The sequence below is a fragment of the Gossypium arboreum genome, chromosome 11 (genome assembly GCF_025698485.1).
Source record: "Gossypium arboreum isolate Shixiya-1 chromosome 11, ASM2569848v2, whole genome shotgun sequence".
NCBI lineage: Eukaryota > Viridiplantae > Streptophyta > Magnoliopsida > Malvales > Malvaceae > Gossypium > Gossypium arboreum.
The window spans coordinates 132,360,411-132,381,637 of record NC_069080.1 but is presented as its reverse complement, the minus strand read 5'-3'; the positions used below and the strand labels follow the sequence as shown (position 1 = coordinate 132,381,637).

At 33.5% G+C, this 21,227-nt stretch overlaps 2 protein-coding genes across 2 annotated transcripts; both read left to right on the top strand.

Annotated features, from left to right (window-relative positions):
- Window positions 1–528: 528 nt before the first annotated feature.
- On the top strand, window positions 529–13,859 carry LOC108470382 (uncharacterized). Its single transcript, XM_017771664.2, has 10 exons — window positions 529–858; window positions 8,110–8,301; window positions 9,005–9,511; window positions 10,181–10,399; window positions 10,568–10,798; window positions 11,101–11,325; window positions 11,651–11,884; window positions 12,056–12,319; window positions 12,656–12,949; window positions 13,101–13,859. The coding sequence occupies exons 1-10, from the start codon at window positions 790–792 to the stop codon at window positions 13,653–13,655; spliced, it is 2,790 nt and encodes a 929-aa protein (XP_017627153.2). The 5' UTR covers window positions 529–789; the 3' UTR covers window positions 13,656–13,859.
- A 1,289-nt stretch (window positions 13,860–15,148) lies between these two features.
- LOC108470607 (ATP-dependent Clp protease proteolytic subunit-related protein 3, chloroplastic) lies at window positions 15,149–19,071 on the top strand. The gene is made up of 10 exons (XM_017771966.2): window positions 15,149–15,550; window positions 16,146–16,247; window positions 16,717–16,839; window positions 17,213–17,272; window positions 17,425–17,521; window positions 17,628–17,701; window positions 17,870–17,923; window positions 18,025–18,108; window positions 18,322–18,443; window positions 18,674–19,071. Exons 1-9 carry the CDS (start codon window positions 15,260–15,262, stop codon window positions 18,415–18,417), a joined length of 981 nt encoding a protein of 326 aa, XP_017627455.1. The 5' UTR covers window positions 15,149–15,259; the 3' UTR covers window positions 18,418–18,443; window positions 18,674–19,071.
- Window positions 19,072–21,227: the final 2,156 nt, after the last annotated feature.

Below are 21,227 nucleotides of genomic sequence, written 5' to 3'. Positions count from 1 at the left end.
TTTATTTACGATGGAATCAAATAGGGTTGAATTTGGTTTAAACAAGAATTTTTCTTTTTATTTGGGTTAGAATTATTTTTACATTTAATAATAATTAAAATTAATATATTATATTTAAAAGGATAAACTACACTAGTAGTCATCTAATTATTAGTAAATTTCGTTTCTAGTCACTTAATTATGAAAATTACAAAATAGTCGTTTAATTATTAATAAATTTCTTTTTAAGTCACCCAACTATGAAATTTTATCTTTTTTGGTCTAACGAAGGCAACTTTTAAAATTAGCATAATAACAACTTTAACTCTCAACATTTATATATTGCGTCAATTTAGTTTTGATTCTAAAAAAAATAACCCTCAATATTTACACATTGTGTAATTTGGGTGATCAAAAAAGATAAAATTAAAAAGTTGAGTGACTATTTTATAATTTTTCATAATTAATGATCAAAATAAATTTACTAATAGTTAGATGACTATAAGTGTAATTTAACTTATTTAATAATTATTGTTCTCATGCTGGACTGACAGGGAGATTCATATTAAAAATGCAGTGAGTCCAGTGTAGATTTTCCCCCCACTTTCTCTCATTTCTCTCATTCCAAACAAAGCTTATATCGCGGTCCCCACCGATCTCTTCTATAAAACGCACTATTTTTCCAGTTTCTTTTTCGCCTTTCTCTCTCGTAATTCAACGCCGGAAACGGAAAGCAAATAAATCTTCCTTTCGTTTTCATCATTATTTCTTCGATCTCCAATTCATTTCCGAAGCTCAGAGGTTGCTTTAATGTCTCGATTCTTTTCGAATCTTCCACATCCAGGGAACTCTGGAGACTCCAACTTCCTACATGATAAGGTATTTTCAATTTCCTTTTACTTGTTTTTTGATGGAAACTTCATTGTGATCTACGTTGCTTTCTGTTTTTCAAAAAAAAAAATACAGTTTTTTAAGTTCATATGTTTCATTAACAGAAATGTAGTTCAGCATTGATTTCGCTTAGAAAAGAATCTACGACGCAAAATATTTGTTTAAACAATGTGGTAAATATATAAATTGAAATAATTTTAAGATTAGATCGCAATAAAAGTTACAAAAAAAAAAAATCGACAGGAGAAATATTTATATCTATATCTTTGTCTAATCTACATTAAAATCATGTCACAAGTTAATTCATACTATACCAAAATTTATTAATGAATTACATCAAGTTATTAAATAAATAAAAAATAAGCTAAATTAAAATGACATTAAAATTAAAAATAATTCAATTTAAAAGAAAAATAAAAAAATTACTTTTCCATTTTTTTAATTATTTAACGTACTTTTAGTTCATTATTTACAATTTTACTTTATTAATTATTTATACATTTTATAAATTTCTTTTTTAAGGTGATTTATAAAATTCCTCATACATTCTTTTATTAAAATAATTTATATTTTATTAGTCTATACTATATACATAGTAAATTGTATTAGTTTTATAAATTAAACACTTAATTATTGGTGTCATAAGTCAAGGATAACACCTCAAATGGATATTGACAAAAAACATTTCCTATACATAATAAATTGTACTATTTTAAAGATAATTTTATTATTTTATATTTTTATATAAAATAAAAAATATATCCACCATAAAATTTGAATCCAAACTTTTATAATTTTTAACATTTGTATTTTGTCATTTATCCAAGACTTTATTTATTATTTATATTAATTTATTACATAATTCTTTGCATGTGTCGTAAGTAATCATTCATAATTAAATATTTTACATTATTTTTATTCATCACCATTTATGAGCATGAAATTAGTGTGAATAAAACGTTTGGTAAAAATATTATTAAAAATTTATAATGTAACAGACAAGCTCTTACCAAATATTTTTTTATTTTATTAAAAATTTAAACTTTCGAGATATAATATTTTAATTATGTTTGATAATTATATTAATTTTTATAATGTTTTAAAAAAATATTGAATATGATAAATAAGTAGATAGTTTTTGATAAAGTGTTAGAAAAATTCAATAAAATAAAAAATAATATTGTTAATAATTTAATTTTGTAGGCAGATTTGATAGCTGAAAATTACTAGATAAAATAAAACATACTTAACATTTAATAGGAAATAAATTTAATTGTTTTTTTATTTCATTTCATTTAAGATTATATTATATTCATCAAACAATATAATTTATAGTTAGCATTTAATTTTAATTAATATACTAAATAAATTTTATAACTTAAATATAATCCTTAATTCTTCAATATATATATTTTTAACACAGATTTTTCAACACTTAATTTTTTAGTTTATCAAACATAACCTTACTTATCACTAAATGTTGAAAACATTTAAAATTTGATAAAAATTTAAAATATTTAAACTATTGTCTTTTAACTTTTATATTGAATAAAATAAATAACACCGTACTAATAAAATTAAAATGATAAAATAATGAATTTTTAAAAATAAAATTATTATTATCAAACAAAATAATTAAATTCATTATTTAGTTTTACTAATATATCAAACGGGTTTAAAATATAAATCCAATGCTTATAATATTCATAACTAAAATTTAATACTTAATTTTTTTATCATATACACCTTTAATTGGTATTAACTTATTAAGAATTAATTGAATATAATAAAAAGATAAAAATTAAAGATAATAAAATTATTTTATGAATTAATTGCATTATATATTATCAAATTATGACTCTCATTTTAGTTTGGTCTCTAAATTTTATAATGTCCTAATTACATTTCAAAACTATAGATATTATATCGATTAAGTCTTTCCATTATTAAAACCATTAAATGACACGTAATATTTTGTACGACATAATTTAAAATGAAAATTGTAAGAAAAGTAAAATGTTACCATATAATTTTAAAATTAAAATTAAAAATAATGTAGAAACGTAAAAGAGAGAGTGAACAATAGTTTTATAAAAATTTGAAAATTTCAAAAACTAAAATTTTTATAAAATTTATTTTTACAAAATTCATTTTTTAAATTTTTTAAATTTTAATTATATTATATAAGATATGACTTTTCATTTAATAGTTAAATTGATAATTTTATAATGAAAGGAGTTTATTGATATAATATACATAATTTAAAATGTAATTAAAATTTTTAAAGTTTTAAGCATGAATATAGAACGAGTGTCATACTGTGAGTACTTTTGGTTGACTTAACTTCTTTATTTCTAAAACTAATTTTAAACTGCCATAAGTGTTTTCTTTTCTTTTATAAGATGTGAAAAATAAAATAGAATAAAATAAATAAAATAAATAACACATAAATTTTACGTGAAACCCTTTCGGAAAAAAACCACAGGAGAGGAGAAGAAAATTCACTATGTCGAAAAATTTTTACTCAAATACAAGAGGAATAGACTATGTCTATTTATAGGCTTGCAAAGCCATATTCTAGTAGGATTGAAACACCTTATCCTAATCAATATAAAATAGATGGAGTTTAATAAGGTTTAAAACCTTATTCTAAAATAAAATAAAAGAAGTCTAGTTCTATATGGATTTTACTTTTATTTTATTTTCCATCGTATTTTATTTAAATAAGAATTTGGGTCACTTAATTCTAACAATCTCCACCTTGACACAAATTCTCAATGAACAAGTTCTTCATCGCGAACTTTCAATAAACAAGTTCTTCACCTCTTCCAAAAACCCTTAAGGGTTTAACTTCAACAATGAACACCAACCAAGTCTAAGCAATGCTCAAACTTGGTTATAGGAAGTGACCTAGTCATCATATCTGCAGGATTTTCATGAGTGCTAATTTTGCTCACAACAATATCACCACGAGCAATAATATCACGAACAAAATGATACCGAATATCAATGTGTTTTGTTCTCTCATGAAACATTTGATCTTTTGTAAGAAAGATGGCACTGATTGTCACAAAATATCTGTCTGATTTGAAGGTCTTCATTGAGTTCACTAAATAGTCCCTTCAACCAAATAGCTTCTTTACAAGCCTCATGAATCGCCATGTACTCAACTTTGGTAGACAAAGCGATCGTAGTTTGCAAAGTGGCTTTCCAACTAATTGCACAACCTCCGATTGTAAAGACGTAACTCGTGAGAGATCTTCTTCTATCAAGGTCTCCAAGAAAATCAGCATCAACATACCCTATAACTCCATCTTTAGTTCTTCCAAACGTAAGCAAACATTAGTAGTGCCTCGTAAGTATCTTAAAATCATCGAATCGCTTTCCGGTGTTCTTTACCAGATTCGCCATGTATCGCTAATCTGACCGATCGCATATGATAAATCGGACGTGAACAAACCATAGCATACATGAGAGATCCCATCGCACTAGAGTATGGAACATGTGACATGTACTCAATCTCATTATCGATTGAGGAGATAAGGCCGATGAAAGTCCGAAATGGTCGCTAAAGGAGTACTAATGAGCTTAGCACTCTGCATATTGAACCCGCAAAGAACTTTCTCAATGTACCCTTCCGACTTAGGTACAATTTACTTGCTTTTCTATCTCTCGAGAATCTCCATACCAAGTATCTTCTTTCTTTGGTCCTAAATCTTTCATCTCAAATTCTTCACTTAGTTGGGCTTTAACCTTTCTTATCTCTCTTTTATCTTTTCTCGCTATCAACATGTCATCAACATAAAGAAGTAGATACACAAAAGAACCATCATCATTTTTCTTAAAGTAGACACAATGTCAAAACTACTTCTTTTGAAATCATGAGAAGTCATAAAGGAATCAAACCTCTTGTACCCTTGTCTTGGTGATCTGTTTCAAACCGTAAAGGGACTTTTTCAACAAGCAAACATAGTCCTCTTTTTCGAGACTATAAAACCCTCCGGTTGTTGCATGTAAATATCTTCCTCAAGTTCTCAATGCAAAATGCGTTTTTACATCTAACCGCTCAAGCTCCAAATCATGCATGGCCACAATACCAAGCAAAGCTCGAATCGAACTATGCTTAACAACCGGAGAGAACACATCATGAAGTCCACTCGGAATTTGATCAGTAACCCTTTGCAACAAGCCTTGCTTTATATCTGGGTTCTTCAACTCCTGAGTCCTTCTTTCTTTTAAACACCCATTTACAACGAATGACCTTTTTACCTTTAGGAAGTTTTACAAGATCCCATGTTCTGCTTTTTGTGGAGTGATTCCATCTCCTCTTGCATAGCAAACATCCACTTTTCGAGTCTTCACACTAATCGCCTCGAATAATTAAATGGCTCTTGATTCGCATCTATATCTTCACCACATTTAAAGCATAAGCAACTAGATCAACCTCGGCATACTTCTTTGGAGGTTTAATTTCTCTTCTTGTCCTGTTTTTGGCGATAGAGTATTGCGGTGAAGAAGCAACTCTATTCTCAATTTTTGTCTTGGCTTGAGGAGTTGATTCGTATTAATCGATGCTCCACCGCTTTTGGTTTTCTTTATTGGAAGAGTCTTTAAGAGATAAGTTAGGTAGCATAGCAGTTTCATCAAAAACAACATCTCGCTAATCACAACTTTTCTATTTTCAGGACACCATAACTTATAGCCTTTTACACCACTTTATAACCAAGAAAACGCATTTAATGGATCTCGGTTCCAATTTTCCATTATCAACATGAGCATACGCAGACACCCAAAAATCTTTAAATCGAATAATTAGCGGGATTACGGACCATACCTCTTGTGGAGTCTTTTTCTCAATGGCAACGGATGGAGATCGGTTGATCAAAAACATGCAAGAGAGGTCGTACGCCAAAATGACTTGTAAGTTGGCATTTGACAACATACATCGAACCTTCTCCATGATCGTTCGTTCATTCGCTCGCAACGCCGCGTTTTGTTGTGGAGTATGACGAATCGTCAAGTGTCTCATGATCCTTCGACTTGCACAATCTATTAAACTCATCGAGCGTAACTCTAAGCCATTGTCTGCATGCGAGGTATTTTATCTGCTTTTCCGTCTGCTTTTCAATCATAATTTTCCAAGACTTAAATGTGGAAAACACATCGCTTTTCGCTTGGGAAGAACGCCCAAACTTTTCGGAAAAATCATCAATAAAGGTTAGCATATAATTAGCTCCACCTCTCGAAGGCACTCTGACGGCCCCACAGATCGTAATGGATATACTCCAACGCTTCCTTCGTGTTATGGATTCCTCTAGTGAATCGAACTCTCTTTGCTTCCCAAAACACAAGTGCTCACGAAATTCGGTTTGCAAATTCCTTACCCATTAAGAAGTCCTCTTTGCTTAATTCGCCATGCCATTCTCACTCATATGCCCTAGGCGATATGCCAAAGTTTAGTAATATCATCATCCGACAAGGAAGAGGAAGCGGCAATGCATCACCGATATGAGAGAACCTCAGAAACATATAACTTGGCAATCTTTCTTTGCCCTTTCATCACAACAAGGACCCTTTGAAATCTTTAAAACCCCACTTTCATTTGTGTATCTGCCCTTTTGAATCAAGAGTACTCAACGAAATTAAATTTCTTTTCAATTCGAACATGCCGCACGTCACTAAGTGTTCGACAACTCCATCAAACATCTTAACTTTAATTGTTCCAACACCGCGATTTTACATGAAGCATTATTTCCCATCAAAACAACACCTTCAGACATCGTTTCATAAGTTGTAAACCAATCCCGATTGGGACTCATGTGGAAGGTGCAACTGAATCAAGTATCCACTCTCGCCACTTTAGAATCATTGATGAAGCAACTAGAAGTTCACCATCATTGTAGTCTTCTACAACATCGCCTTCACGGAATTTTTCTTTTGTTTTCCCTTTGATTCGCACCTCCTTTTAATCTTATTTTGTAGCTTATAGCACTCAGATTTAATGTGCCCTTTCTTCTTGCGAAGTTGCAAGTTTTACCTCTGTTTGAAGATTTCGATCTACCCTTAGATTTGCCACGAGGATTCCGTTCGTGTTCTACCACGATCATCATCAACATTCCGGTCTTGTCTCCCACGAACAATGAGACCCTTTCCCGAGAGTTGGGTTTAACCACAAGATGCTTCATCTTATCATACGAGGTTAAAGAATCATAAACCTCATCAACCGTGAGAGACTCGCGGCTATATAAAATCGTGTCTCTAAAGGTTGAATAAGACAGGCAACGAACAAAGTAGAATCAACCCTAGATCTTCCTTATCATCTTGAACCTCCATGGCCTCCAAGTTTGAGAGAATTTCTTTAAACATTGTTAAGTGTTCGTGTCTGACGCACCTTCCTCCAAACGATGAGCATAAAGACGCCGCTTCATATGCAACTTGCTTGTTAGAGTTTTCGACATACATATTTGTTCTAGCCTCTTCCATAATGCAATGGCGATTTTCTCTTTCATCACATCCCGCAAAATTTCGTTGGATAAATGCGAGATGTAATTGTGTTAATGCCTTTCGATCCTTACGCTTCTTCTCTTCATCGTTAATGTCGAAGGCATCTTATCTATCCTAGCAGGCATCCTCTAGATCCATCTGCAAGAAGCGCTTGCATCTTAATTTGTCACAACGCAAATCGGTGTTGCGATCCAACAATGAATTTCATACTTCAAAGACGCCATTACCGTGATCGAGATGAATAACCCTAAGCTCGATACCAATTTGTGAAAAAATAAAATAGAATAAAATAAATAAAATAAAGAACACATAAATTTTACGTGAAACCCTTTCGGAAAAAAACCACAGGCGGAGGAGAAGAAAATTCACTATGTCGAAAAATTTTTACTCAAATACAAGAGGAATAGACTATGTCTATTTATAGGCTTGCAAAGCCATATTCTAGTAGGATTGAAACACCTTATCCTAATCAATATAAAATAGATGGAGTTTAATAAGGTTTAAAAACCTTATTCCAAAATAAAATAAAAGAAGTCTAATTTTATATGAATTTTACTTTTATTTTATTTTCCATCGTATTTTATTTAAATAAAAATTTGGATCACTTAATTCTAACATAAGAAGTGTATCCTCTTTAACATTGCGGCGAAAAATGCTGTTTTGGATTTCTGACAACGATGATACCGATCAAATGCGAGGAATACAATAGTTAATACTTTTGTTTATTATTCGTAGGTGGGTGATCGTCTTGTTCCTCCGGTGTTAAAGGGTGCCACTGAAGCTATCTCGGCCGTTCACCAAACGGTTCATGGAGTGGTCGGTGATGTGGCTGCCGAGATCCATAGTCACGGAATTATCAAGCCTATATTATCGGACGCCATTTCCGCCGCCCATGGTCTGGCTACTGAGCTCCAGCATGCTGGAACGGTGAGCACTGTTACCTCCATAATTCTTTTTTCTTTTTATTCATTTGCGTTTTCCTTTTTTTTCCCTGTGATTAAACTATGAGTTCAAGACAAAATGAGAAACCAATTTCAGTGTTTTGAGCATCCCAAAGGCTTTATTAAGTGATTGGGTGATGTTTATATCGTGTGGTTAGCCGACCCTTTTTTGTTCTTAGCTTCTTAGTCGCCGCCGTGAATTCAATACTTTGAAGAGACGTCTTTTGTTATCTTTTCTCTTCTGCAATTCAATGCTGCAACGAAAGCAATGTATGCTTTCTTTGATATATTAACTTTTTCCGACTGTCTCAAACCCAATGGCTTGTTTTATGGTTTTAGGAGATTTCAACTTCTTAGAAGGGATGGTATTTCCATTATTTATATGCGCGTATATTTGTATTGTTGGTACTATGATATTAATATACCATTGAAAATTTGTGATTTCAAAGCCTTTTGGAACAGTTAAATCTTCGGGGAAGTTTGTGGTTGAGTTGGAAAACTGTGGATTTAAACTGAAATTACAAAACCTTTTAGTTCGAAGGTTTGATTAATAAAGAGTATCCAAAAATTTGATGATGTCTAGCAAATGAAAGGAGATACAACAATTCTTCTTCCTCATCTTCTTCTTATAATTGCCGGTTAGTGAATCTGTAACTGACATTGATCATTTTGTCCTTCCAATTGTCTAGGATGTCTCATCTGAAGCTATCTCGGCTGCACAAATGTCTCCAGGAGCAGCTGGGGGAGGGCCTCCTCAGGTTCAGCATTCTGGACTGTTGGGCACTGCCTCTGGACTCATCAAGCAAATCTCTTCCGATGCCATCTCGGCTGCCCAAACCCCAGGAGTGTTTGAGGGAGGGTCTCCTCAGGCTCAGCCTTCTGAACTGTTGGGTGCTGCCTCTGGATTCATCAAGGAGGTCTCATCTGATGCCATCTCGGTTGCCCAAATGTCTCCAGGAGGTTCTGGGGAAGGGTCTCCTCAGGCTCAGTATTCTGGACTGTTGGGCACTGCCTCTGGGTTCATCAAGCAGGTCTCATCCGATGCCATCTCAACTGCCCAAAGCTCTCCAGGAGTGGCTACTGAGGTCCAGCATTCTGGACTGTTCGGTGCTGCCTCTGGATTGATCAAGCAGGTCTCATCTGATGCCGTCTCAGCTGCCCATAATGTGGCTACTGATGTCCAGCATGCTGGACTGGTGAGCACTAACTCCAGAATTCTTTTCTTTGTATTTTCTCTCTTTTCATGTGGCTGAAAATCTATTATAAACTATGAATTCAAGACAAATGAGAAGCAAATTTTATTTTTTGAGCATTACAAAGGCTTTATAAAGTGATTGGGTGATTTTACATCAAATTACACTTTTCTTTGGTGTTTCTTAAAGGGCTGCTAATCTACTCCATCGTTCACTGTCTATATGAAACATCCTCTTTTTCCTCTTCTGTCTCACATTTCAACACCACAATGAAAGCAATATATCCTTGTTCACTTCATTTTCTTAAAGAAAAGCAAAATTTCCTCAAATTTCAAAAAGCATTTTCTGTCTGGGTCAAAGGAGACTCCCAAGTTTTTACATGGATTGGTATTTTCATTAACATTTCTCTTTTACTTATTTATTTATTTTTCTATTGTTGTGTAATCAAAATTTGAATTGTGATATTTAAAAAGCCATTTAAATGTTTGGATTTGAAGTCATTAATTGTTGGGAAAGTTTGTGCTTGAGTAGCAAAACTGTGGTTTTAACATAACATTTTAGCTCAAATGTATGATTCACACAGAGTACCATAAGATTGATGATGTTTATCAAATGAAAGGAGATTCAATAAATCTTCTTTGTTTCAATAAATCTTCTTTGTTCTTATTTCAGATTGGTGAATCGCTATCTAATATTGATCGACTTGCCCCTCCAGTCATCAAGAATGTCTCATCCAAAGCCATCTCGGCTGTCCAAAATGTTCCAGGAGTGGTGACTGAGGTTGGGAATGGTGGATTGCTGAACACTGCTACAGGATTCCTCAATCAGGTCTCGTCTGATGCTATCTCGGCTGCCCAAGGTGTGGCTACTGAGGTCCATCATGTTGGAGCGGTGAGTGCTACCTCAAGAGTTCATTTCATTTCATTTTATTTTATTTCTGTGGCTACAAATTGTATAAAACTATGAATCTAAGGCAATATGAGAAATGAATTTAATTTTTGAGCGTACCAAAAGTAAAAAATGACTAGGAGATTCAAGGATTCTTTCTGCATTTTGCAGATTGGTGAGTCTCTGGCTAAGATCGATAATCTTGTCCCCTCAGTCATCAAGCAGGTCTCATCTGATGCTATCTCAGCCAATCAAAAGGTTGAAGAAGTGGCTAGTGGATTAGGTTCTCTCGTTCAGCATGGTGGAATTTTGAGCACTGCCTCTGGACTCATCAAGGATGTCTCATCCCAAGCCATCTCGGCTGCCCAAGGTGTTGTTAGTGAGTTGAAGCATGGTGGAGCGGTGAGCACTGTCTCAGGATTTCTTTACTTTGCATTTTCTTTCATGTACCTTGGTTAAAAATAGTGTAAAACTATCATTCTTGACAGAGCGCAAATTTAATTTTCTGAGCATCTTCTGAGGCTTCAAACCCAGTGGTTTCCGTCATGGCTAAAGGAGACTACAACATCTTACACGACTTCGTTTTTTACTATATAATTAAACATTTTTCCTTTTTTATTTATTTTTCCTATAGCTGGGGCTTCTTCTTTGAACTGCTTAGTTGATATACGTTTAATTTCTTTTTTGTTGATTGGAATTTGAAGGTTAAAGAAGAAACTGAGAAGCTGAAATACTTGGCATTTCTGCAACTAGCCATCATCCATGTGATTTTGTGGTTCGGCAACCTCTATACGAAGCTGAAGCAAATGTCAGGACCATTGAAGCCTGTTATTGAGATAGTTGAGAGAATGGTTAAAACCATGTTTGGACCTATTTTCGAGACATTCTTTGATTCCCTTTACGACCTGTTCAAATTTGCTGATGACTGGGTAAAGTCTTTTTTCATTAAATTTGGCTTCTTATTTGGTATAAATTTGACAAGCAAGGGAAATAAGTAAGAGCAATAACAAGATTTGAGATTCTGGGTTGGCGGGGTGCTGTGGGATAGTTGTGATATTCGAAATGAAATAAAAAATTTATGATTTCAAAACCCTTTAGAAAAGTTACTTTCTTTAACAAATTATTGCTTCTTTTGAATGGTCGGGAACCTTTGTGCTCGAGTTGCAAAACTGTGGTTTAATGGAAACTAAAGTATTTTTAGCTCAAATGTCCAATTGGTGTATAACATCCTACGATTGATGATGTTTATTGTAGATTGGTGAATTTGTGACTAAGATTGATGGTATTCTCCCTCCAGTCATCAAGCAGGCAATATCCAAAGTCGCCTCGGCTGCCAATAATGCTTTAGGACTGAGTGTTGATGTGCCTACTATGGAGGTCCAGAGTACTGGAGTGAAAGGCACCTCCTCTAGATTCCTCCAGCAGATCTCATCCGGAGCCATCTTGGTTGTTGAAGGTGTGGCTAGTCAGGCCAAGAATTCCGGATTGGTGAGTATTGCCCCAAGAATTCTTCTCTTTGCATTTTCTTATGGCATTTTTCATTAAGTGTGTCTTTATTTATTTTTCTACTGTAGGGTAATCCATCGAAGTGTCAGTAAATTTTTTTTCTTTACTGATTATTTAACGTATGTTTTTCTTTTTGTTGATGGCGTTTTGAAGATTCCTGAAGAGCTACAAGTGCTGAAGTACTTAAAATACTTAAAATACTTTGTAACCGTGCAAGCTGCAGTTCTCCGTGCAGTCAAATTCTACTTTGAAGTTAAGAAAATGTTGAGACCATTGAGGCCTGTCATTGACTTTATTGAGCAAGTGGTTGTTAGCGTGTATCAGAAGTTTTTTGCGAAAATGGTTAAGAGCCTATTTAGATGGGTCCTTATAAACTTATTTGGTGTCCCTGCTGGAGTTTTCGATATAATTGACAAGGTAATGCTTGTTCCATTCTTTTATTTGGTATAATATTTGACAAGCAAAGGCAATAACTAAAGCAACAGTAATAACTTGAATTGTTATCTGTGTCGGTGGAGGCAGCGAGATAATTGTGATTTAAAAAATGTTAATTAAAATTTGGATTTCTAAGTTCTTAACCGTTTGGATTGCTAATTTCTTTAACTAAAATTGCGTTTTTAAATCATTTGTGGAAGTTCATGGTTGAGTTGCAAAACTGTGATTTTGACAGAAATTACGGATCCTTTTAGCTCGAATGATTATGTCTATCAAACAAACAGAGATTTGAGAAATCTTATTTTGTTCTTATCGCAGGTTGGAGGTGATTTGAGTAAGCTTGGCGATTTGAGTAAGCTCGGAGATTTGTGCATGCTTGGCGATTTCAGTACGCTTGGAGGTTTGAGTAAGCTCGGCGATTTGAGTAAGATTGATGATCTTGTTCCATCTGGAGCCCTCTCGGCTGTCCAAAGTCTTCCAGGAGTGGGAGGTTTGGCTACTGAGTTGCCAGGCACTGGATTGCTGAGCTCTGCCTCAGGACTCCTCAAGCAGGTCTCGTCCAACGCCATCCCAGGCGCTCAAATGGTGGCTGATGTCCAGCATGCTGGAGCGGTAAGCATTACCTCGAGAATCCTTCCCTTTGCATTTCGTCGGCTACCAACGTAGCTAAAAACTATGAATTCAAGACAAAATGCGAGTATACCAAGACTGATAATGTCTAGCAAATGGAATGAGGTTGAAGAGTTATTTATTTTTATTGTAGGTTGAAGCCACGACCAAGACCGATAGTCTTATCTCTCCTCTCTTCAAGCGTTCATCCGAAGTTACCTCAGTTGCCCAAAAGACTTTAGGAATGGCCAGTGGTTCCGCCACAGGATTCATCAAGCAGATCTCATCCAGAGCCATCTCAGCTGCCCAAAAGGCTCCCAGGGTAGCTCAAGGTCTGTCTAATGCTGGAGTACAGAACACCGGATCCCTCACACAACTTGCATCCAAACCGATTGCAGCCACCCAAAAGCCTGCTGAGGTCCAACATTCCGGAGTGGTGAAGGGCGCCTCGACATTGGCAAAATCAGTCTTCACTGCGGTCGAGCCAACAGTTGAAAAATGTGCTGTTTCGATTTGGCAGACACTGAACAAAATCCCTCTCTTTCCACAAGTAGCTTCAGTAGTTGTTCCGACAGCCGCCTTTTTCACCGACAAGTATAACCAGACGGTGGCAACCGGTGCCGAGAAGGGTTACAAGGTTGCCTCGATTTTGCCAGTGGTTCCTACCCAGAAGATCGCCAAGGTGTTCAGTGAAGGGAAATCTGATTAGTTTACATGATGATTATATTGTAATATATATATATCGTGTGGCAGATATATATACATCTATGGTATGAATTCGGATTTTCACGTATCAATAACTTATTTTCTCCATTTTGTTTGTGCTTTTTCATTGAAATTATTAGGTTTGTTTTTAAGGTAAGCTGATCCAGGCATCAGAATGGACTAAAGAAAAAACTATTCTATTCTTCTATTTCTTTCGTCGTACCCTCAAAATTAGTTTGGTATTAGTCACATAATTAATATGTAATGATTTTTTCCAGGGGTTTCCTAGAGGTTTGGGGTATGGGTAGTTTTAACAATATATATATATATATAAACATTTTGATAGTAACCAATGATTTTGATATTGCTATAGTGTTTGTGTATTTTCACCTGTTATAATCTTATTTTAATGTATTAATAATTAATATTATTTCTATTATAATAAAATTTTTATTTGAGTTTATATCACTTATCAATCGGTCTTAACTCGGTCAAGAAATTATAAAAAAATTATTATTTTTACAGAGTAAATTATATTATTATAAAGATGTTTTATTTTTATATTTTTATAAATCAATAAAATATACCCATTTGACCCAAAAAATACTATCAAACCTTTAATTTATCAATTTAACTAAGGAGTTATTTTATTTTTATATAAATTTTAATAAATATATTTATTAGATAAATCTTCTTCACCCACAATGCGGGTGTGCAATAATCTAATATAAATTATACAAATTTATATTTTTGCATTTATATTGTATTAATTAATCATATAATCATTTTGTTTCATTGTTTTTCTTGTCAAAAATTCATCATTTTATCCCCAAAAGTATACATCCTCAAATAAGAGCATATCAAATCAAAATTTATGTTTTCATTTATTGATATTTTAAAGCCTATTTAAAGGTAAGCTGATTGGATGTAAAGAAATTATTTTAGTGTGAATTTTTTAAATTAACTGTTTAAATAAAAAAGAAAAAAAGGAATAATAATCAAACGTTGACCATGCCACGTAGATTTGTACTAAGAAACATGATTTTACTTTTTTAACCAATTCAATTGGTTGCAACATTAAAAGAGAGAATGATTTTGAGAGAAAAGCAACATATTTGATAATTGATTTAATATGGTCCAAGTCACCAATACAATTTTTTACTCTCTTATCGATCAAATGACTATAATCTTCTCATTTTTGTCTTTTAGCCACGACTACTAATTTAAAAAGAATTCAACGAGATCCCACTATAATAAAATTTCATATTAGATGTTATGGATAAATTGATACAAAAGTGATATTTTAAGTACTAATAAATACTAAATTGAGAATTGAGATATAATTTAAAAGCCCAGCCCTAAATAAGCCTTTTACGTATTAGACAAATCCTCCAACCCAACCCAACCCAAATCCAAATCCAAATCCAAATCCAAGTAACGGATATTTTCGGGCTATTATAGACCCGAACCGACCCGACCCGCTCGACAACTAAACTACTTCAGTTTCCAGATATTGAACTCAAAAGACAGAAGCTCTTTCCTCTGCCTCTAAAACTCCACACAATAGTTCTAAGGAAAAAAAACCCAAAATTCAAATCTACAGAAACCATGTCGTGTTTTTTACAGGCGCCAGTGGCTCACACAATCCTATCTTCAGCTTCTTCATGTCGAACTGTTCGAAGAACAAAGGCTTTGAAGCTTAGGTGCGGAGCTTTGGGTGCCAAAAACGCCGCCAAAATCCCCATGCCTCCGATAAACCCTAAGGACCCTTTTCTTTCAAAGCTTGCCTCCGTTGCCTCTTCTTCCCCCGAAGCGCTACATAATGGCTCGGCTAATCCCGATACGCCGCCGTTTTTGGACTTGTTTGAGTCCCCCAAGCTTATGGCTACTCCTGCTCAAGTAAGTTCTATTTTTTATTTCAAAATTTCATTAATCGTCTGAACTTTGAATTGTTTTGAATGGAATTATAGAAAAATATAATGAATTAATTTAGGTTTTATTTGGGAACTTGGATTTCAAAATATGTAAATTGTATAATAGAACATGTATAATAAATGTAATATTAATGATTATTGATGGTTAATTTTCTATTTTATTTGAAATTCATGTTCTTATACCTTTCCTAGCATAATCATATTGAATGTAATTTATAGAACTTTGAAAAGTTCTGAATGGAATAATAGAAGATTTTAATTAATTAATTTTGGTTGTTTTTGGGGACTTGGATTTCAAAAGATGTAAATTGTATAATAGATCATGTATAAATATGATATTAATGATTATTCATTATTATTTTTCCAAATTATTTGAAATTCCTATAATTTTTTGTGATTTTGAAGTGATAATATTGAATCTTAACTAATTTATACATAAACAAATGAAATTCAAATTTCGAAGTATTGTTTCCAGACAGAATATTAGGCTTTTTGATTTTAGTGATTGAATTTGTATTGACTGCACTCATGTGATTAGTCATTCATCAAAACTGAATTAGGTGGAAAGATCAGTGTCATACAATGAGCACAGGCCGAGAAGCCCTCCACCGGACTTACCTTCATTGCTTCTTAATGGTAGAATAGTTTACATTGGCATGCCGGTAAGTGTTCCTCAATTCCGATTTGAGGGGGGGATGGGATTAATTTTATAATTTATAAATGTTTTCTTCTGCGTTTGCTTAATTAATTAGAAATTAATTGTATAAATTTGCAAAACAAGGTGGATAGCTTCAATGGTTGTTTTTGGGCAATTATTTAGCACTCATACAGTCCTAGTTTTTATGTTCTTGCAAATTTCTTCGTGTTTTGAGATGACCATTTCCCAGAAATTCTTGCTCCCATGGGACCTTTGTACGTATATGCATTAAGATCCTGATTCATGGATCTCTTGGTCCAAGAAATAAAAATGAAGGATCCAACATTTCTTCTGACTCTTTTTCAAATTCGAGAAGTGTTGATTGATCCTATATTTCATTATAGTTCCATGATTTGGAGTATCATTTCCTAATTCCTACTGTTGCTTTATTACTGTAACCTGTTCAGATGGTTTAACTGTTTTTTATCTTTCAGCTCGTGCCTGCAGTTACAGAGCTTGTAGTTGCAGAATTAATGTATCTTCAGTGGATGGACCCCAAGCAACCGATTTATCTTTACATAAATTCTACTGGAACAACTCGTGATGATGGTGAAACGGTGAGCGTTTGCATATGGTACCTTTGAATTTACTCATGAAGAGGTCAAGATGGAATTCATTCTGTATTTCATAACTTCCGGAGATGTTAGAATCATACGTCAGTTCTATCAAATAAGACAAAAAGCGTGTCACCTTGTGTTAAAATCCAGGTTTTCACAGTCTTTTGCGTAGATTATGTGTATGATAAACCTGCAAACACGAAACTGTATATGACCCTGAATGGCCTCTGAACCGTAAACAATAGCATCTTCATTCTCCATTGTGGTGTTTCTTCTGCTTCCTATTTGCAATCCTATTATGTTTGTGTATGTGTGCGGGTGTCGGTTTTCTTTATGGTCCACATTTACATGATTTAAAGCTGTTATACCACAGGTTGGAATGGAGACAGAGGGTTTTGCCATCTATGATGCACTTATGCAATTACAAAATGAGGTGAATTTTTGTTCCTTCCATTTTCTCTGTCTTGATAAGAAATGTTTTCTTTGGATGTCTCGAATTTTATTATCTTTGTTCAATAACGAGAGTTTACTTTTTCTTTGTTCGTGGTATTCCTTAATAACTTGGTAATATTGATGACCATACAGATACATACGGTCGCTGTTGGGGCTGCAATAGGTCAGGCTTGTCTTCTACTTTCAGCGGGAACCAAGGGTAAACGGTTCATGATGCCTCATGCCAAAGGTGCGAATAGTATCTTGTCTGTGATTCTAAACTTTTATCGACTCTCTCCTATGAGGCAATCTTTTCAAATACAACCTCTCGAGTGTTTCCTTGTATTCTATTTCAGCTATGATCCAACAGCCTCGTGTCCCATCATCAGGGTTGATGCCTGCTAGTGATGTTCTTATACGTGCCAAAGAGGTATCATGAAGCTGCTTATCCTTTACGTTGATTAACAATAATATTTGAATGTAGATTTAAGTTCTCCTTCAAATGTTCATCTTGGGCTTCGGAGGCTTTGATAGCCTCTTTTGAGGTTGCAATTTAAAAACCGAAGCTGCAATACCCAACTGAAACTTTTTTTTGCAGGTGATAATAAACAGGGACACACTTGTGGAACTTCTGGCCAAGCACACTGGAAATGTGAGTGTGCTGAATCTATGTTGGTCTTGTTTGTTAAAACAGAATTTAAAAAAAAAAAAAAAAAACATAAGAACTCACTGTATGACTTTGTATTTCATTAGTCGATAGAGGCGGTAGCCGAGGTGATGAGAAGACCGTTTTATATGGATGCTAACCGAGCTAAAGAGTTTGGGGTCATTGACAAGGTAAGTGCACTTATATATTTAGCAGTTCATCTTTTTTTTTTTTTGAAGTATTCATATCTGCAGTCCGTGTCTGATGCATACTCGAATATGTTATAGGGATATGATTCTCCAAGACTCCTCTAAATATAGGAAAAACTCTTATAAAAAATAAAGGTTTCCGATTTTCATACCCTTGTTTGAGTAACATAGCTGAGATGTGTGCTTTGGATACAGATCTTGTGGCGTGGTCAGGAAAAGGTAATGGCGGAAGTTGCTTCTCCCGAGGAATGGGACAAGAATGCCGGCATCAAAGTCATGGATGGCTTTTAGTGTCCAGGTGGTGGACACTAGTCATTGTAAGTGAATTCTCCATTTTCCTTTAGGAACGTTTCTTCTACTGCAAAGTGAGCTGGTTTCTCTCATAGCGGAGAGATACTAGCATAAACATTCCGGATGCTTTGTCATATAAGCTTTGGTGGTTTTAACCATATATTCCCTGGCTGCAGTCTACCGATTCGGGCTGCTTCGACTGTTGATGTTTGTCCATTCCAAAGTTTTAACACTGTTGTTTCCTATCGTGCTGCAGGAAGTTTCGTTAGCTAGATCAGGTGTGCCACCTACATAACGTCCATAACAGAGGTCAACTTGTGACTTTTTCGAGGAGTGTTGAATATGCAGGAACACCATTACTAAATCATTGAACTGAATTACAATTGATACATTTAAGCCTGGAATAGGTTGCAGGTTGATGGCATGCTTAATGAAAATAGGAAGATGGTTTCTTTTTTTTTTTTTTTTTTAGGTTTTGGGTCGAATTCTGTATAATCTTACAGATTGTTGATAATTTTAGCAGCGTCTTCCATTCCATTGGTGACTGTTGAGCATTGTAAAAACCAGGTTCGCGACTGAAAACACTGTCCACGATCATTAATGCTACATTTGAATGATTGCATCAAAGGTAAACCCTCTTGAGATGTGGAAAAATTTGCATTGCTTTGGATTATTTAGGTAAAAGTATTATGGAGGCCTTTGTATTAGGAGTAAAATTGTATTTTGTTTTTTTTATTAAAAAATGAGCAATTTAATCTCAGTATGTTAAATCATAGAGCAAAATAATCTTTTTAATTAAAATTTTCATCTATTTTTACGGTTAAGCAGCATGGTCAATGGAATTTCGAGATAGATATATATGATGTAATATATGTTGTTGTCCATGGATTAGTTTTAACAGAAAGATTAATTTGCTTTTTGAATTAATGGATAAGAATTAATTTGTTCATTTTTTTAATTTGCTCATTTGGTACAATGGCCTGAAAAGAGTTATGCATGAGGGCCTGAAAAGAAAAATTGAAACTTGGAATAACAAATGAACGGTTCGATTCAGTTCTGGAAAGGAAAAGTTGTGATTAATATATGTTGGGTTTTATAAGAAATCAAGTTGTTTATACATAATTAATGTGTTATGTTAATTATATGTGTACTTTCGAACATTTAATAAGCCAATTTAATCATTTATGTAAGTACCTCTGACTATCACAAAAAACCTATGCTTTGCTCCCACCACTGTTGCTACCTCTTGGGTCATCGCTTTTTTTCGCCCTCGGGCTTCGACGTAGTTGACGTCAGATATAGTGTTCTTCAGATCTGAGTCCTAACTCCCAAGGTTAGGACTCTCCCTTTCACTGCCTGTCGAGTGACTTTCGATTGTTGATCTTGCTTAATCAGAGGTGCTTGATGGCTGAGATCTCTGGTTGAAGATCTTGAGTGATTGTGTTTAGGTTTTCAATCTAATGGTTTTGATTGTTTTAATGGTGGTTGGATCAAAGGTGAAGCTAAATTTTTTTAAAAAATGTAATTTCATTAATTTAACAGTATATATACTTATAATTTTTAAATGATTAAATTAAAATTTTATCATTTTGAGAGGTTAGAGTGTAATTTTATTATTATTAATTTAAAATTTTATAAATTATAGAAAAACCTAAAGACGTAGAATGACCGTTCACTATCCTTGTCCATAGTTGTCCTAATGTTGGATTTTGATCAACTTTTTTTTATACAAAGAGGACAAGCAATCAGAATAATAGTTTTTTGTTGGCCCAAGGTTTGAGTTATGATTTGGTGTCATGTGGTGATTGTCATGATGGTCGAGTATTAAGGTGACTTACTTTCTCTTAAGTCTTTAGAGACTTATAGTTTATTGAGTATAAACTTTCAATGGAATTTGATTTTGTTTGAAGTTCTATTGTGTGTTTTGTTTTAAGTTAGAGATGTTCCCATTGTCACGACAGTGAAAAAAAACTATATATTAGCTCATTGCATCAAGATTTTTTTTTGATGAATAAGAGCGTCGTACGATTGAGAGGGCCATGATAAAGAGTTTATGATCTCTCTTTGTTCTGTTTTTTAGTAAGGGAGCCTGATTTAAACAACGAACATTTGTTTTCTTCATCATAAAGTTTAGGTTATCTTGCTTTTCGAAAATGTGTTTGGTTCAAAATTGAGATCCTCAATTGTTTTCTCCATTATTTGTAATAGAGTTTGTTATCTTATTGACCTTTGTTTATAAGAGATATTTATCCTTATTTACTTATAATATATATTTTATGAAATTGAAATGAATATTAGATGAATTTAAAAAAATTATAGATTTTGTCACACTCATTTATGTGAAACAAAAACATGATATTAAAGTTATATTCATTAAAAAAATCAAGAATTAGGTTAGAGATAAAATGAAAAATATTTATGGTTAAACATGTTTGGGTTATATAAAATAGTAAAAAATATTAAATTCTCTTTTAAGAGAGGGTTTTATGTGAATTTTTTTGTGTTTTTAAATAATGTTATTATAAGTTTTGATCATAATTTTTTTATATAATTATTAGAATTAGACATAATTCTTCCCAACTCATAAATAAGAGGATCATGCACTTCAGCGCACTTGAATCTACGTCCTTCTATATTGACAACAGTGCTCATGCCAATTGCGCTAAGACTCAATCAATTTATGTGACTTCTCAAATGAGTTGATGTTGAAGTGATTTGTGACATAAACTCAATAAAATAATTTATAATGAAATATAACGTTTTCGTCTATGGATTAATAATGAAAAAGGTTTAAGGTACAATAATGTTAT

Coding starts and splice junctions, on each gene's coding strand:
- LOC108470382 (XM_017771664.2), top strand. CDS start 790: ATGTCTCGATTCTTTTCGAATCTTCCACATCCAGGGAACTCTGGAGAC. Junction 859..8,109: donor CCAACTTCCTACATGATAAG/GTATTTTCAATT, acceptor TATTATTCGTAG/GTGGGTGATCGTCTTGTTCC. Junction 12,320..12,655: donor TTTTCGATATAATTGACAAG/GTAATGCTTGTT, acceptor TTCTTATCGCAG/GTTGGAGGTGATTTGAGTAA.
- LOC108470607 (XM_017771966.2), top strand. CDS start 15,260: ATGTCGTGTTTTTTACAGGCGCCAGTGGCTCACACAATCCTATCTTCA. Junction 16,248..16,716: donor TAGTTTACATTGGCATGCCG/GTAAGTGTTCCT, acceptor TTTATCTTTCAG/CTCGTGCCTGCAGTTACAGA. Junction 18,109..18,321: donor AGTTTGGGGTCATTGACAAG/GTAAGTGCACTT, acceptor CTTTGGATACAG/ATCTTGTGGCGTGGTCAGGA.